Here is a 16,359-nt window from a genome sequence, read left to right as displayed (position 1 = left end):
GGGAAGGAGGGAGGGAAGGAAGAAAAGGGGAGGGAAGGAGGGAGGAAAGAAGGAGGGAAGGAAGGAGAAGGAAGGAAGGAAGGAAGGAAGGAAGGAAGGAAGGAAGGAAGGAAGGAAGGAAGGAAGGAAGGAAGGAAGGAAAGAAGGAAGGAAGGAAGGAAGGAAGGAAGGAAGGAAGGAAGGAAGGAAGGAAGGAAGGAAGTTCTTTGATCCAATGTTTAAATTTTGCCTTTGTTACACAGAGAATGCTTTTGGAAAAATAAATGAAACAAAATCCAACCTGTTTCCTTCCCTTCCTTTCTTTTTGCTTCCCTTCCCTTCCTTTCTTTTCCTACATCTCTTTTTTTCTTCCTCCTCCTTCTTCTCCCCATCTTCCCATTCCTCCTCCTTCTTTTAAAGCTATCTCAATGTGGGAATTTTTAATGAATTTTTTATCTGAAAGAGGAACAAAAGCTTCTTTGTGCCAAGTAGTATTCTCGCTGTCCCTGAAGCAAACACTACCAAAGAGCAGCACCTTAAATCAATCAAATATTGAATGTAGACATTTAGTAGGTACTTTGCAATAGTAAATACTAAATAAATGTTTCTTGACAATTATCATTACTATTATCTATTATTAGGAGAATGCTATTTCATCTTATTTTCACCTTCACCTATTTTCAAATAGAATGTGTAAATTCTTTGAACTTTGAAAAATACATAGCTTAAAGAAAAGTAAGGTGTATTTGTCAGAGAAATTATTTCTCACAGTAGATTCTGAAAACAAATTGTTACTCCTGACGTATGCTAAAACAATTTATTTTATACTACAAAAGCCTCAAAGAGATTATAATGCTTAATTAGGTTGCTGATATCCTTGTTTAATCTACAAAAATGATTATTTCATGGGGTTCAGTTTTAAGAGCAGGATGGTCCAATTGATTTTTAATCATTTTTATTAAATCTCTTCCATTCATAGAGCTAGAGAAAGAGTTGCTATGGTAACCCTACAAATCAAACAGGATCCCAGAATGAGAATCTGGAGAAACTAGTCCAGACTCATCAATTTGCAAATGAAGACTTAAGGCCCAGAGAGGTGAGGTAAGTTTCCCAAAATATCATGGCCAATTAGTGGCAAAACTAAACTTTATCTATACCGCTCTTCTGTCTACCGCACCAGGCTGCCACCATTCCTTCTTTTACATTTGTCAAAATACATGGACAGCTCAACTTCATGGAGTACCATCACTCCAAGATGATAATTATGGCAAATATCAAGGGTTCAATAAAATGTGGAGTAGAATCATGTTTTTCAAAAGCTTTTGATCCACGATAATTAAGTCTTTAAAGGGAGAGACATCAAAATGGAGGTGTTTACTTTATTAGACATTATAATTTGCAGATTCTCCTGAATAACTATTTTTAAATCTCTCTTCATATGACCCCCACTCTGAGTTTGAGACGTGGATTTATTTTTCAATGTGTTTTTTAAACTAGCAGCTTCTAGTTCATGCTTTATGGTTATTGTTTCAACATCTTCTTCCAACCTCAACTTATTTGCAAGTATAATTCATAATTGTCTCTAAAATACTCAACATGTCAAACAAGACAAAAAGGAAATATTTTAAATAGCTCCCACTTTGGTTCTTTGTACTCATCACCCACTTTAATCTGCTAATTTAAGTAATGAATGCATTGTATTAATAATGTGTGGTGTTAATGATGCTACAAGTATAAAGTCCTTTGCCCCCCAGGCACAATACCAGCTTCTTTATAAAATCAATTCACTTAATCCAGATCAACCCTGTCATTGGTGTGCTGATAATCTCACTGTGCAGGTGGAAACACAGAAATTTAGAATGATTCCCTAACTAGTCAAAGCCACATAATGAAGAGCAATTGGGGCTAAATGCAAGAAAGCACTGGTCATCCACCATGACTAAGAAGTCTGCTCATCCTAACACCAAGAGGAAAGTGTGGCATCCTGCCCCCATTTTTATCTGTGTTCTTTGTGCTCAACCATTCTCTCTGCAGTTACTTTGCAAACATTTTGGAGTCTAGAAGGATGGGACTCTTTGATAACATGTTTAAATGCAAGTTTTTAAAAACACAAAAAACCTTCTCCCAATGAAAGAACAGACCACACACCAGGTGTCAATGACTTGTTTATCCTGACCAGGTACAATGAAAACTGCTTCTGCAGAACCCCACCCCAAGCAAAGATTGAAACAGTGAACCCCCAGGAACACACAGCCAGGACTGGTTAATAATTATGCATCCTTCTTTTCCCAATATTCCATTCTTTTTCTATTTAAGCCAAGAGATCATGTCTGTACCCTAAAGATGGCTGAAGATGGCTTAAGTGCTTCCTTTACCTCTTCCCATGACTTTAATGCCACATAATCACTCTTTTTTTCTGCCTTTCACCATCACTCTTCTTTAATTTTTTTTTGTGTTAGGGTAAGTGGGAGGATCTAGAGAACCAGTCTGGGGTTTAAAACTCTAGCTTCCACCCCAGCTCGAGTGGTAGTGGCTAAACTATTGTAAAATACAAGTTCAATACCTCAAGTGAATTTTTTAAAAAGTAAGGCAACAGGAACAATGTACAATTATCCAATTTGCAATTTACAATCATTACCTCCTGTAGTAACTATAAAATATGCTCCTACACTCTATTTTTAAAGCTGTTATTGTAGAGTTGCTATACAAAGGGGTTACAATTACATGAATCAGGTACAATCAGCACAATTCTTTTTGAACCATGTATCCCCTTCCACCACTCCTTCCCATTCTTTCCCTCCCATCCCCACCCATAAGATATCCAGTACATTTTCCACAGTGTCTAGTATCATTGTTGTATTTGTTCATCCTTGTTCCACTTTTTATGTGCCCTGCCTTGCCCTCCCAAATACAAACAAACTAACAAGCAAGATAAAAAGAAGAGAAACAAAAATAGCAACAATGGCAACTAGAGAATGTCTCTTGTTTCCTTTTCTTGCAGTTCATTTGATAGAATATTATTCTATATGGTCATCTGTCCATAGCTATTGAGCCTTTGTCCACCATTCCTATGCATGGTCTCCTTTGGCCTCTGTATGTTAATGAGTAGGTTCCAATATAATTTGTCATGTCCCAGTGTTATTTATTTATTTTAGTCATCAAAACAACATTGATATTTCCATGTCACTCCAGTTAGAATGGCCATTATCAGGAAAACAAATGCTGGTGGGGATACAACCAAAAGAGAACTCTATTATATTGTTTATTGGTAGGAATTTAGATTTGTTCAACCACTCCGACAAGCAGTATAGAGGTTCCTCACGAGTCTAAATATAGAACTTCCCTATGAGCTAGCAATTCCACTCCTGGACATTTATTCAATGGACCACAAACCGGGCCACACTAAAGCTACCAACACAACCATGTTTACTGAAACATTGTTTACCGTAGACAAAATACGGAATCTACTTATGTATCCCTCAGTCAATGAATGCTTCAAGAAAATGTGGTATATATACACAATAGAATTCTACTTATCCATCAGAAAGAATGATGTCGTGCCATTTTTAAGGAAATGGAAAGACTTAGTAAAAATTGTATTAACTAAAGTAAGCCAGACCCAAAGAAACATAGGCTTCATGGTTTCCCTCATTTGTGGTAGCTAGAATGTGCCTATAAATCTACAAGTAAACACGCTGAATGCCTATATTCTTTAATAATGCTCTTCCCCTCAAAAAGTGGAACCAAATCCATATCCCGTTGAACATATTCAGTAAATGACCACATGTGACAGAAACAACAGGGTGTGACTTTCCAAATTAGTTTATCCAAGGACCTGAGGTTCCCTCTTGCTCTCCATGAATGTCTTCATAGAGAGAAGCCAGCTGCCATGTCAGCTGGCATGTTGTGAAGAATTCAAAGATCTCTGTGGAGGGTTCCATGGGGAGAAGGCAGGGGTCCTTTGCCATCTTGGAAGTGACTTCTCCAGCCACAACTAGACTTTCAGCGACAGTACCCCTCCAAGCTCACATTCTAACTACAACTTCATTAGAGCCCTGATGAAGAATCACCCAATTAAATTCCTGGATATCAAAATATAGGACATCAATATTTATGTGTTAAGGTATTAAGTTTTGAAGTGACTTAATGTGAATCATTAGAGAACTGACAGGCTTTAAATTCTATGTTATGCCCTTTTTAACAACTAGCAGAAATGGAATTGTCCATGGCTATAAGATCTGTATACCAGTGGTCCAAATATTCTACTTTTTCCGGGCTCACTACGAATACATCAGAGAGTGGGGATGATGGGAGAGCATTCTCACACCCTTGGCCCTATTCCAAAGAGAATGCAAGATGGTGCCTTGGCCACCTATAGGGTATGAGAGAAGAGAATGGGCATGATACTGCTAGAAAGGGGCAAGGATGTTCTTTGTAAGATAATGGACCTGCCTTCCAGTGCATAGCTTCTGTGTGACAGTAACTACACTTCCTTCACATCCTGCATCATTAAGTTCAACTCTGCAGCAACTGAACGCAAACTATGTACTTAAGCGCCTACTCTGTTTTTGTTATTTTTCTTCCATTCAAATTCAAAGGCAAAGAGTAGATGACATAGTATAATAGTGGGACTTAAAGATTTAAAACATCCCTTTGGAAAGTGGGTTATGGTCCTACAAGTGGGAGAATGCTGAGCAATCTCAAAAAGACAGCTAAGAAATAAAATAATAGCCCTGTTCCAGCATCATGAGGCTAAATCACTGGAAGGCTCTTCTCAATGGAAATTTAGATTTTTTTTTTTCCTTTGAGGAAAACCCAACCTAGAAATCTAAAGAACTGAGAGGATAGGAGGTGGTGCCCAAACTTGTCCCATCTTGTTCTTCAAACCCTGGAATGTGCAATACTTTCACAGAGCTAATGCTTCCTTTTGTAATTGCTAATTATCACTGAGCATGTCCACCACAGTAGCTACTGCACAGCTCACATGTGAGATCTTAATGGAACCCATCCTGGAAATAGTAGCATTCATTCCCTCACCCAAACCACAGCAGGTCACCAAATTCAGAATACGAAACATAATGCTTACCCAGCCCCACATGGCCTCTGGCCTTGTCTTTAGAGTGCTTTCTTTTCCCTCGTAGCTCCAGACATGGAAGGCCTCCTATGGTTTCAACACTCAGCTTCTTGTTGATGAAGAGAAAGAGGACAGCCAGAAGAACAACAAAGACCCCAACAGCAGACAAGAAGCCAATAGCTTCAGGAGTGACTGGGAAGAGAACACAAAGGAAACACTATCAGCACAATCAAATCCCAACTTTTGATTCTAGCAGATGACAAAATTTATTCAGAATCTTTGCTTTTATTAATTATAAGGTTAAGTATTTGGATCCAGGTGTGATGGTGCATGCCTATCATCCTGACTATGTCAGAGGTAAAGGTAGATAGATCACAGTCTGAGTCTGGCCCGGGGAAAAAGTTTAAGATTCTAACTGAAAAATTACTAAAACAAGGAAAAGGTTTAGGGATTACATAGCAAGGAAAAGGCCCTGAGTTTAAAAACCCAGACAAACAAAATTGACAAATATTCCACAGTCCTGACTTGCTAACATCCCCAAGACTGCGCATGGGGCGGGGGGGGATGGAAGGGACAATTGCATGGTACATTTTGTTAATCTGATTTCTCAGATAACAGATCTTTGTGCCTTTACATGTATCATATTTTCTGACAGTACAACTCCTATTGATCCTATCATCAGCCTAGTGTTCAACTTCAAAGCTGCAAATAATAAGAGAGATTCACCAAGAGTGCTGAGTTGGGAATGGCTCACCAGAGTTATAAAAGCAAGTCACTGGGAGGAAAAATATGCCTGTCTGAAGTTTACAAAACAAGTAGCTTGAGATAAGCTTTCCAATAGATGCTTATATCCATATATTAACAATTGGAGGAAAAATCATTTCCTGAGTTTCTGCAAATGCAACTATGCAATGTGATGGTGATCATCATTGGCAATGAGAAAATTAGCAATATTGTCCACATAAGAAATTAGAATTGTAGGGCTGGGAATGTGGCTTAGTGGTAGAGTGCTTGCCTTGCATGCACGAAGCCCTGGGTTTGATTCCTCAGCGCCACATAAACTGAAAAGGCTGGAAGTGGCGCTGTGGCTCAAGTAGCTGAGTGCTAGCCCTGAGCAAAGGGAAGCCAGGGACAGTGCTCAGGCCCTGAGTCCAAGCCCCTGGACCAGAGAAAGAAAAGAAAGAAAGAAAGAAAGAAAGAAAGAAAGAAAGAAAGAGAGAAAGAAAGAAAGAAAGAAAGAAAGAAAGAAAGAAAGAAAGAAAGAAAGAAAGAAAGAAAGAAAGAAAGAAAGAGAGAGAGAGAGAGAGAGAGAGGGAGAGAGGGAGGGAGGGAGGGAGGGAGGGAGGGAGGGAGGGAGGGAGGGAGGGAGAGAGAGAGAGAGAGAGAGAGAAAGAAAGAAGAAAGAAAGAAAGAAAGAAAGAAAGAAAGAAAGAAAGAAAGAAAGAAAGAAAGAAAGAAAGAAAGAAAGAAAGAAAGAAAGAAAGAAAGAAAAGAAAAGAAAAGAAAAAAGAAAGAGAATTGTAAAACAAATCCCATCCACTATATAGGTACTAGTGGTGGGGGTGGCAAATGGAGAAGATGAATGAGGATGAGGATGGTCAAAACACTTCAGGTGTACATGTGAAAATGGATCAATGAAGCTGGTTGAATTGGTTTGAGAAGGGAGGACAGTAGATAAAGGAGAGTTATGGCATAGGTGAGTCTAAACAAAGTACATTGGAATCATATAGAGACATGCCAAAATAAAACCCCCTGTATAAGTAGTTGATGATGATTAAAATGTCAAAAAGAGATTCGAATTTAAATTTTTTACTCCTGATATTTTAGAATTTGGAAGGTAAAAATCCATCTTCTCCTCTGCCTCACTAAAAAGAAAAGGCCAGGTACTGGTGGCTCATGCCTACAATCCTAGCTACTCAGGATGCTGAGATCTGAGTATTGCAATTCAAAGCTAGCCCAGGCAGGAAAGTCTGTGAGACTTTTATCTACAATTAACCATCAAAAAACCAGAAGTGTCACTGTGGCTCAAAGTGGTAGAGCACTAGCCTTGAGCTGAAGAGCTCAGGGACAACACCCAAGCCCCATGATCAACCAAAAAGAAAAAGAAAAAAAGCCAAAGTCCTTGAGATTTATATAGCCCTGGTTAAACACTGGGCAGTGTGCCTTAAGACAATCTTTGGTATTCAGGTTAGTTATAAACACATGTAGCAGGGAAATTCAGAGAATTCTATTGTAAAGGACACGAGCCAAGATAACATGTAGTAACAAAAATCCCAGAAATTAATATGTATAAAGGGATAAAGTGTCAATAAGAGAGATTCCTGAGAGTGAGGTATATGTAAAGCTTATGAAAATGAGTGCCCCAACAGAAGCTTTAATCCTTGGGCAGATTTAATATGTCATTTAAATAATATAAAGTCTTAATATGAAGGTATAATATTCATTTCATTTTATCATCCAGATAGAGAAAGCATAAAACAAACCATTTCAAGTCTTTAAAAAGTTAAATGAAATAAATAATAGCACCCTATCAAATCAAGCCAGTGGCAGACCAATATAAGAAAAATAGCAGGCAAGAGAAGAGTATCAGATTCAGCAAGATGATAATGGTATAGGCTACCAAACTCAATATGTACTATGGTAAAAGAATGCATAACTGGACACTGGTAGCTCATGTCTATAATTCTAGCTACTTGGGAGGCTATGGATGGAAAGTTCACAGTTCAAGACCAACACAGACAGAAAAGCATTTGTGGTCCCATCTTAACACATAGCTAGGCACAGTGGAGTGTATTTGTCATCCTAAGGTACATGGGAGACTGAGATTGAGAAGACCATGTTTCCATGGTCCTCGAGACTCTATTTCCATAAGCGGGAATCTGGACACAGCAGAATACATTCGCGATCTCAGCAAAGCCAGGAAGCCTCAAGCAGGTAGATCAAGGCTCAGACCTATTCAGGCAGGAAACAAGACCTATCTCAAAAATAACCAGTATAAAACAGGGATAGAGGCATGGTTCAAGTGGTAGAGCACTGGCCTAACATGTGTGAGGCCCAGAGTTCAATCCCTAGTATATGCACCATCAAAAAGATGCATATACTGATTACTGTATGTTCTTTCCTTTCGGAGATAGTACATGGTAATAGCAGTTACAGGCATGGGTTAAGCAGTACACAGATTTATTTCTCTATAAAAATAAAGATTAAATGAGGCAACAGATGGAATGTAATCTGTGTGATACTTGGCACACTGAAAGTCCTCAGACAGGAGTAACTATGTTCCTCAATACCCCCCTAACTACCTTTCCAGTTTTAACTATCTGGGAGTGGCCAACTGTGGCCACTAGTTACTCTTGTGCTCATTCTGTGTTGCTGCAGAAATCAGTCCCTCCCACTGGTAGTTCCACCCTCACATGAACTTGACCCAGTCCTGCTTGTTAATGATTCCAGAGGAAGTCTTATTTATCCACTGCACATGCAGGAGATACAGCCATATAAATCTTCAGTGACAGGCCTGCCTACTGTAGGCCCAAGTACAGAACCAGAAGTGGCCCCATCACCCAGCTCCAGTCTCACTTAGCCTCAGTCCCAGAAAATAAAAAATAAATTTTATTAGTCTAGGGAACCAGGAAGAGAAGACGTTTACCTTCAGAAACTCATCCTTACAGACTGAAAGAGTTGCGTACTCCTTGAAATGTACAGATACCACTGCAAGGGCACAAGTAAAACAAAAGATCCAGCAAACATGAAGCCACAAAAGGATATTAATACCATGCCTAAATCCAGCCCTAAGAAAATGGAGATCCATGCACTGCTCGATAAAGAATTCAAAACCATCAGCTTAAAGAAGGTCTATATGGCCAGATATGGTTGTACATGCCTATAATCTTAGCACACAGGAGACTGAGACAGGAAGACCACAAGTTCAAGGCCAATCTAGAACAATAGTGAAACTTTGTCTCAGAAAACCAAGGATTAGGGATTTTAGCTCAATGGTAGAGCTCTTGCCTAGCATGTGCAATCAACCCCCAGTACAAAAAAAGATAAGGAAGGAGAGAGGTAGTGATGGAATAAAGGAGTGATGGAAGGAAGGAGGGAGGAGGGAAAATCATTTTAAAACAAAAAACAAAAAATAGAAATCCTCGGGCTGGGGATATAGCCTAGTGGCAAGAGTGCCTGCCTCGGATACACGAGGCCCTAGGTTCGATTCCCCAGCACCACATATACAGAAAATGGCCAGAAGCGGTGCTGTGGCTCAAGTGGCAGAGTGCTAGCCTTGAGCGGGAAGAAGCCAGGGACAGTGCTCAGGCCCTGAGTCCAAGGCCCAGGACTGGCAAAAAAAAAAAAAAAAAAAAAAATAGAAATCCTTGAAGATACAATGACTTAGTTGTAAAGAGGAAAAACAATAAGATCAAATCAGATACAAAAGACTCATTTTAGACACAGACTGAAGGAAAATGTGTAGATAAAGATAATCCAAAAGAGAAAAAAAAAGGTGGCTATACTCATGACAGACAAAGGTGTCTGTTAAGATGCCAAAAAAAAAAGTTATAAGAGATAAAGAAGGGAATTATATAGTGACAAAACAGTCGACTCCACAGAAACATATTACAATTATAAATACATATGTATCCAACATCAAAGCATCTAAATATAAAGCAAAAATAGACAGTCTAAAGTGAGAAACAGACAGGAATATAATAATAATCCAGGACTTCAATATTCCATTCTCTAGAGTGGATAGATCATCCAGACAGAAAATTAATAAGGAAGTAGCATCACTAAAAAACACAGTAGGTGAAATGGATGTCACAGATATATTGACAGAACATTCCTCCCATCAACAGCAGAAAACTGTTTTGAGTGTACACAGACAATCCTTCAGTGGGTATAGCATGCTAAGTAACAAAACATGTTTTAGCAAATTTAAGATTTAAATCATTACAAAATATATTCTTTGGTTGTAATGGAATGACATAAGAAATCACTAATAGAATGGAAACAGGTAAATTCACAAGCACCTGGAAATTAACACATTCATAAACAACTATTGTGTCAAAGAATATACTAATCAAAAGAAAATTAGGAAATACTTTGTTTGATACAAACAAAAATGCAGCATGCTAAAATGTATGGCATACAGAAAAGTCAAAACTCACAGAAAAGTTTATGGAAATAAGTGCTTACATTAAAAAAAAGTATTGTCAAGGTGAAGTACAAATGGGTTACAGTTACATACATTAGGTAGTGAATACATTACTTATGCAACTTGTACCCCCTCCCTTTTTTTCTCCTACCTTCCCTCCTCCCCAATCCTCCCCACCCAAATTATACAGTTCATTTACAACATATTGTCTTGTAAGTATTGCTGTTGCATTGATTTGCCTTTTACCCTTGTCTCACCATTTTAATGTTCCCCTTCCCTTCCCTAATTCAGGCAGACATATATAAAATACCCAGGGTACCAAAATCAAATACAGTGACAACAGGCTAACTCATAGGGAAGATGGACAGAAGAAAAAAGAAATAATTTCACATAGTATGTTAAAAATAACAACATCAATGATAACTACTTGTTTCCATTTAAAAAAACTAATTTTATCCCCTAAAATATAAAAGCAGCTATGTGCTGGTGACTCAGTCCTGCAATCCTAGTTATTCAGGAGACTTGAGATCTGAGGACTGCAATTTGAAGTCAGCCTAGGTAGGGATATCTGTGAAACTCTTATCTCCAAGTAAGCAGGAAAAAAAAGCCAGAATTGGAGCTGTAGCTCAAGTGATAGAGTACTAGCCTTGGGTATAAAAACTCAGGAACAGAACCTAATCCCCGAGTTCAAGCCCCAGGACTGGATAAAAGAAAAGTAGTAAAGTAGTAATGAACACAGATTAAACAACCCTTTGCAGATGCAAAAAAAAAAAAAAAAACACACACACATTTCATTAAAGATCCCATTCAAAAGTAAATAGTATAGAAAATAAAAAAGTAGGGCTGGGAATAGGGCCTAGTGGCAAGAACGCCTGCCTTATATACATGAAGCCCTGGGTTCGATTCTCCAGCACCACATATATAGAAAACGGCCAGAAGTGGCGCTGTGGCTCTAGTGGCAGAGTACTGGCCTTGAGCAAAAAGAAACCAGGGACAGTGCTCAGGCCCTGAGTCCAAGGCCCAGGACTGGAAACAAAAACAAAAACAAAAACAAAAACAAAAAAAAAAGAAAAGAAAAGAAAAGAAAAGAAAGAAAGAAAGAAAAAGAAAAGAAAGAAGTGAATAAATAAATCAATAAATAAAATAATGTATTAAAAAAAGAAAATAGAAAAGTAATTTTTTAATTAACAAAACTGGTTTGTTTCTCTGAAACAATAAAACCAACAAACTATTGACTAAGGAAAAGCAATATAGCACCTATGATTGACAATACTGCATTTATATAATTAAAGTTTTGCTAAGAGGACAGATCTTCTATTAAGAGTAGGGGCAGGGTAGAATATGTAGAGGTGACAGATCTGTGTATGTCACTGATAATACTGATGGCTTGATCATGTCACAGGCCCCTAAGATGTCACTGTAAGGTTCCCCGGAAAGGAAACCTGCCACATGGTTCAGGAGAAAGGAGTTTATTAAGGGGGCGGGGGGGGAGGGAAGCAAACTGCCAGCCCACACAAGATGGAGGTGTGGGGAGACAGAGGGGAAAGAAGAAGAGAAAAAGGGAGAAAGGCAGCAAGAGAGAGTAAGAGAGGAAAAGGAAAGAGAGCGGGGACCATGTTGAGCAGGATTATATAAGAAAAGGTGGGATTGGATGTGACCTCAGAGAAGGGGAGGTAACTGCCTCCAGGTATGCCAGTTACCTAGGTTACTCAGGTACTGGGCACAAACTTAAACAGGTGGGGGACATCTGCATGGAGCCCTTCTGGGGGTGGACCTTACAGTCACCAAGCCCACAGATTTGTATATATTTGTATGTATTTATCTGTAGATTTTGTACATCATTTATATCTTAATAAAGTATGTTCTTTTTCTTTTTTAAATCTTATGACAATGACAATGAAGAAAATAAGGTCCATGCTGCAACACCAATGAACTTTGAAAGTATAATTTCTTTTCTTTTGGTGTTAGCCCTGGGGCCTTAACTCAGGACCTGGGCACTTTCCCTGAGTTTTTTTGCTGAAAGCTGGTGCCCAACCACTTGAGCCACAGCACGGCTTCTGGATTTTTTTTTTAGTGGTTTATTGAAGGTACGAGTCTCATGGACTTTTCTTACTGGGCTGACTTTGAACCATGATCTCTGGATCTCAGCCTCCTGAGTAGCTAGGGTTATAGGCATGAACCACTGGCACCCAGATAAAAGGGTATAAATCTTATAGCATATGAATTTTATCTCAAAGAGTACTTACATTCCAAATGTGGCATTTTAATAAAGACTAGAAGAAAATATGGAAGGCGATACAAGCTTTTTACTTTATTTGAAAGTATTTTTCTTCATGTTCCTACCTTCTATAATTTTACAAATAAGAACTTTAAGAATGAAGTTCAAGCCAGACATTGTTGGTTTATACTTGTAATCTGAGCTAATCAGGAGGCTGAGATCTGAGGATCATGATTCAGAGCAAGCCTGAATGAGAAAATTCATGACATTTTTAACTACAATTAATCACAGAAAAAGCTGGAAGTGGTGCTATAGCTCAAGAGGTAGAGTGCTAACCTTGAGCAAAAGGAGCTTAGGGATAGCACCCATGCCCAGAGTTCAAGGCCCAGGACAGGAGGAGGAGGAGGAGGAGGAGGAGGAGGAGGAGGAGGAGGAGGAGGAGGAGGAGGAGGAGGAGGAGGAGGAGGAGGAGGAGGAGGAGGAGGGGGAGGAGGGGGAGGAGGGGGAGGAGGGGGAGGAGGGGGAGGAGGGGGAGGAGGGGGAGGGGGAGGGGGAGGGGGGAGGGGGGAGGAAGGGGAGGAGGGGGAGGAGGAGGGGGAGGGGGAGGAGGGGAGGGGGGAGGGGAGGAGGGGGAGGGGGAGGGGAGGAGGGGGAAGGGGAGGAGGGGGAAGAGGGGGAGGAGGGGGAAAGTTTAAATCCAGGAGCTGGTGGCTCACCTCTGTAATCCTACCTATTCAGGAGACTGAGATCTAAGAATCACAGTTTAAAGTTGGCCTGGGAAAGGAAAGTCCATGAGACTTTTATCTCCAATTATCAGACAAAAGCCAGAAGTAGAGATGTGGTTCAAGTGGTAGAGTGTCAGTAAAATACCCAAATCAGAGTTTAAAGCCCTGAGTACAATCCGTTAAAAAAAAAAAAAAGTTTAAGTATTGTAGGTCATGAGACTTACAGTGCTACAATTAATCTGTCACCCTGAATACAGCAAGCCAAGAGTTCAATCAGGAAGTTAAAACAGGTCTCAAGTTGCATTTGAGTCCAAACAAGAGGCTTTGATAGCGAAGCTCCAAAAGCATTTTGCATTGCACATATATAAATACTATAGTGAGGAGCAAGCATCACACATATCTGCCACAGATGACAGGGACACATATGTCATCCAACTCCAATGCCATCTGCAGAGTAACTCATCTAATTATTCTAGTCATTACTAAATTGGAAATCAGATGGCAGTGGAGTTCGGTCACATAGTTCATGTGGAAAACTTCCTGAGAGTTGGGCGTAGCTCTGACATGCCACTGCATGGCTCCATCTGTTGATTCTCAAGCAAGAGCTCAAGAAGAAAGCAGAGCATACAGTGACAAATACAAAAGCATCTGCATGCCACCATGGCTACAAGCTCATGAATCTCATCCCACAGTTGTTAAAGGGGGGTGAAACAAACAGACAAAAAGGCAAATCAATTGTAGTCATCTGACTCATCACAAAGATTACAAACAGGATGAGAGAAAACTGAAGAATTGTTTAACAATATTCTAAGAAGGGACATTAAAATCAACTGAGCGATGCCAATAGAAACAATTTAACATTGAAATGATAACATCTCAGACAGATATTTTCCCAGCACCACTCCAGGAAAGGTGAGGAAACTCACTAGAAACATGTAAAAAGTCTGGTGCTAGCCTTAAACAAAAAAGCTCATGGACAAGCCCAGGCTAAGTATAAGCCCCAAGATTGGCACCTCAAAAATGGCAGAGTCTGTCTAAAATTCTAATATTTATCTAACCTTCCCATTGCTGACTATCCAAAGTCCTCTTGCCCAGGTTTGTTCATCCCTTGTCTAATGTTTTCAAGCACATTCATGCAGAAGTCCCTGAGTTGAGCCTAGGCTTTGTGCACTGTAGAATTCTGCTATTGCCTGTGCACTGTAGAATTCTGCTATTGCCTGAGCATGTATACATCTTCCTCTAGGAGCCTCTCAGAAAAGCCAGTGGAAAAGGTCAGACTGAAGGTGAACTGGATACACAGTGCCCACCACCTATGTTAACTCAAGCCTATACTCCTTAGGTACCAGGACAAGGATGTGATAATAAAAGCTATAGCACTGGCCATCAAAGAAACTTTTGCAGAACGAGGAAGTATTTTCAAAAACAACTTGAGCAGCAATAACAGTTGAGACTCTAGATCTCAGAATGTGCAGAACAATGGAAGCAGCAGCTAGCGCCAGCTCAGTGTTAGTTGAGTGCTATCAACAATACAGGAGATTACTGTGGACAGTCAGAGAAAGAGAAAACCATGTGAATGAAGTTTGGGTACACTCTACAATAGAGATCTCAAAATACCCAGAAAAGATGAAATTGAAGAGTTTTTTAATCATTTCTTTTTTAGATTAGCATGATTACAAAAACTATAGTGTGTGGGGCTGGGGATATGGCCTAGTGGCAAGAGTGCTTGCCTCGTATACGTGAGGCCCTGGGTTCAATTCCCCAGCACCACATATACAGAAAATGGCCAGAAGTGGCGCTGTGGCTCAAGTGGCAGAGTGCTAGCCTTGAGCAAAAAGAAGCCAGGGACAGTGCTCAGGCCCTGAGTCCAAGGCCCAGGACTGGCTGGAAAAAAAAAAAAAACTATAGTGTGTGTTCAAATTTTTTAGCAATCAATTAAAAGTATTTACAAATGAGAAATCTTTAAGATCTTACTATCAATGTGTTTCTATCTATATCTACCTCCTTCAGGACACAAATCCAAACTGTCTGTACAATTCGACTCACTCATGCATTAGTTGTTTACAAAACCATGTAAAAAGTTAAGCAAGCTACTTAAAAATTAATATAAGAGAGCTTTAATTTCTTCCTTTCTTATATGATGTGTCTACAAAAAAAAATAGAAAAGAGCATCTTTGATCCTTAGGAGAGCATATTGTTTTGTCAATGTTCTAACTTATGAGGTGTTTTTTTTTTCAAATTTTTATTATCAAACTGATGTACAGAGAGGTTACAGTTTCATATGTTAAGCATTGGATACATTACTTGTACTGTTTGTTACCTCGTCCCTCATACCCCTCTCTCTCCTCCCCCTTTCTCTTTCCCCCCATGAGGTATTCAGTTCACTTACACCAAACAGTTTTTCAGGAATTGCTTTTAATAACCTCAATAGCCATTTTGCATACAGATAATGATTTTCTTAAAATTTTCTACAACTATGTAATATTCATAATATATAAAACAAAGAAATGGGTAGTTACAATTAAATTTTCTTCCTACTAATAGCTAAGATATGTTAAGTACATATTCAAACAAATCCTTTGGAAGTAAAAAATAGACCTTTCAAAAAACAGGAAAGTAGTTTAATGAAACCTAAGTGAGATTTTAACATGTTCCAAAATAAAACATAGCAACATATGGAGTCACTAGCAACCAATCATTTCTCAAAACACTTGAGAATACAGCATTTTGGCGGGGGAGGGGGTAGTCATGGATGCTATCTTTAATATAGCAATATATGTGTGTTGAAATATGTCCATCTTTTTTTGAAAATTAAGTAGGATAACCTATCTTCTATACATGTTTAAATGTAAATTGTCACGTAGCATACACACACACACACACACACACACACACACACACACACTTTAGGAGCCAAGAATTATCTACAAGCTTTATCTTCTTTCCCTTAACTGGCTCAAATATAGACTTTAAAATAGCACTGGGTGGATATAGCAGAAATGCACCAATGGACTCACAGAAGGAATCTTTGAGGCCCTGAGACTTTACTTACTCATCTGAGTTTCCCTGGATACTTCAGCTATTTTCCACTCTCCCTGAATATTCTACATCTTCCCAGATGGTAAGCAATATAGAAAAAGAATCAAAAAGAATTAGGTGATTTTGCCAGATAATAAAGCCATAGACAAAATTTTTGGATTGTTTGATTTTTAATGGTATA

At 39.1% G+C, this 16,359-nt stretch overlaps 1 protein-coding gene across 2 annotated transcripts in view; it reads right to left on the bottom strand.

The window, feature by feature from the left end:
• Syt16 (synaptotagmin 16) overlaps positions 1-16,359 on the bottom strand; it is a 225,307-nt gene that overhangs the window by 117,984 nt on the left and 90,964 nt on the right. For both annotated transcript variants that reach the window (XM_048362457.1, XM_048362456.1), the window contains exon 2: positions 5,066-5,245. In XM_048362457.1, the coding sequence (XP_048218414.1) occupies positions 5,066-5,245 (180 nt within the window). The remainder of the gene's footprint in view (positions 1-5,065; positions 5,246-16,359) is intronic.

Source organism: Perognathus longimembris, chromosome 14 (genome assembly GCF_023159225.1).
Source record: "Perognathus longimembris pacificus isolate PPM17 chromosome 14, ASM2315922v1, whole genome shotgun sequence".
Taxonomy (NCBI): Eukaryota; Metazoa; Chordata; class Mammalia; order Rodentia; family Heteromyidae; genus Perognathus; species Perognathus longimembris.
Note: the sequence above shows the minus strand (reverse complement) of the source record. Positions and strands in the feature narration are given on the sequence as shown.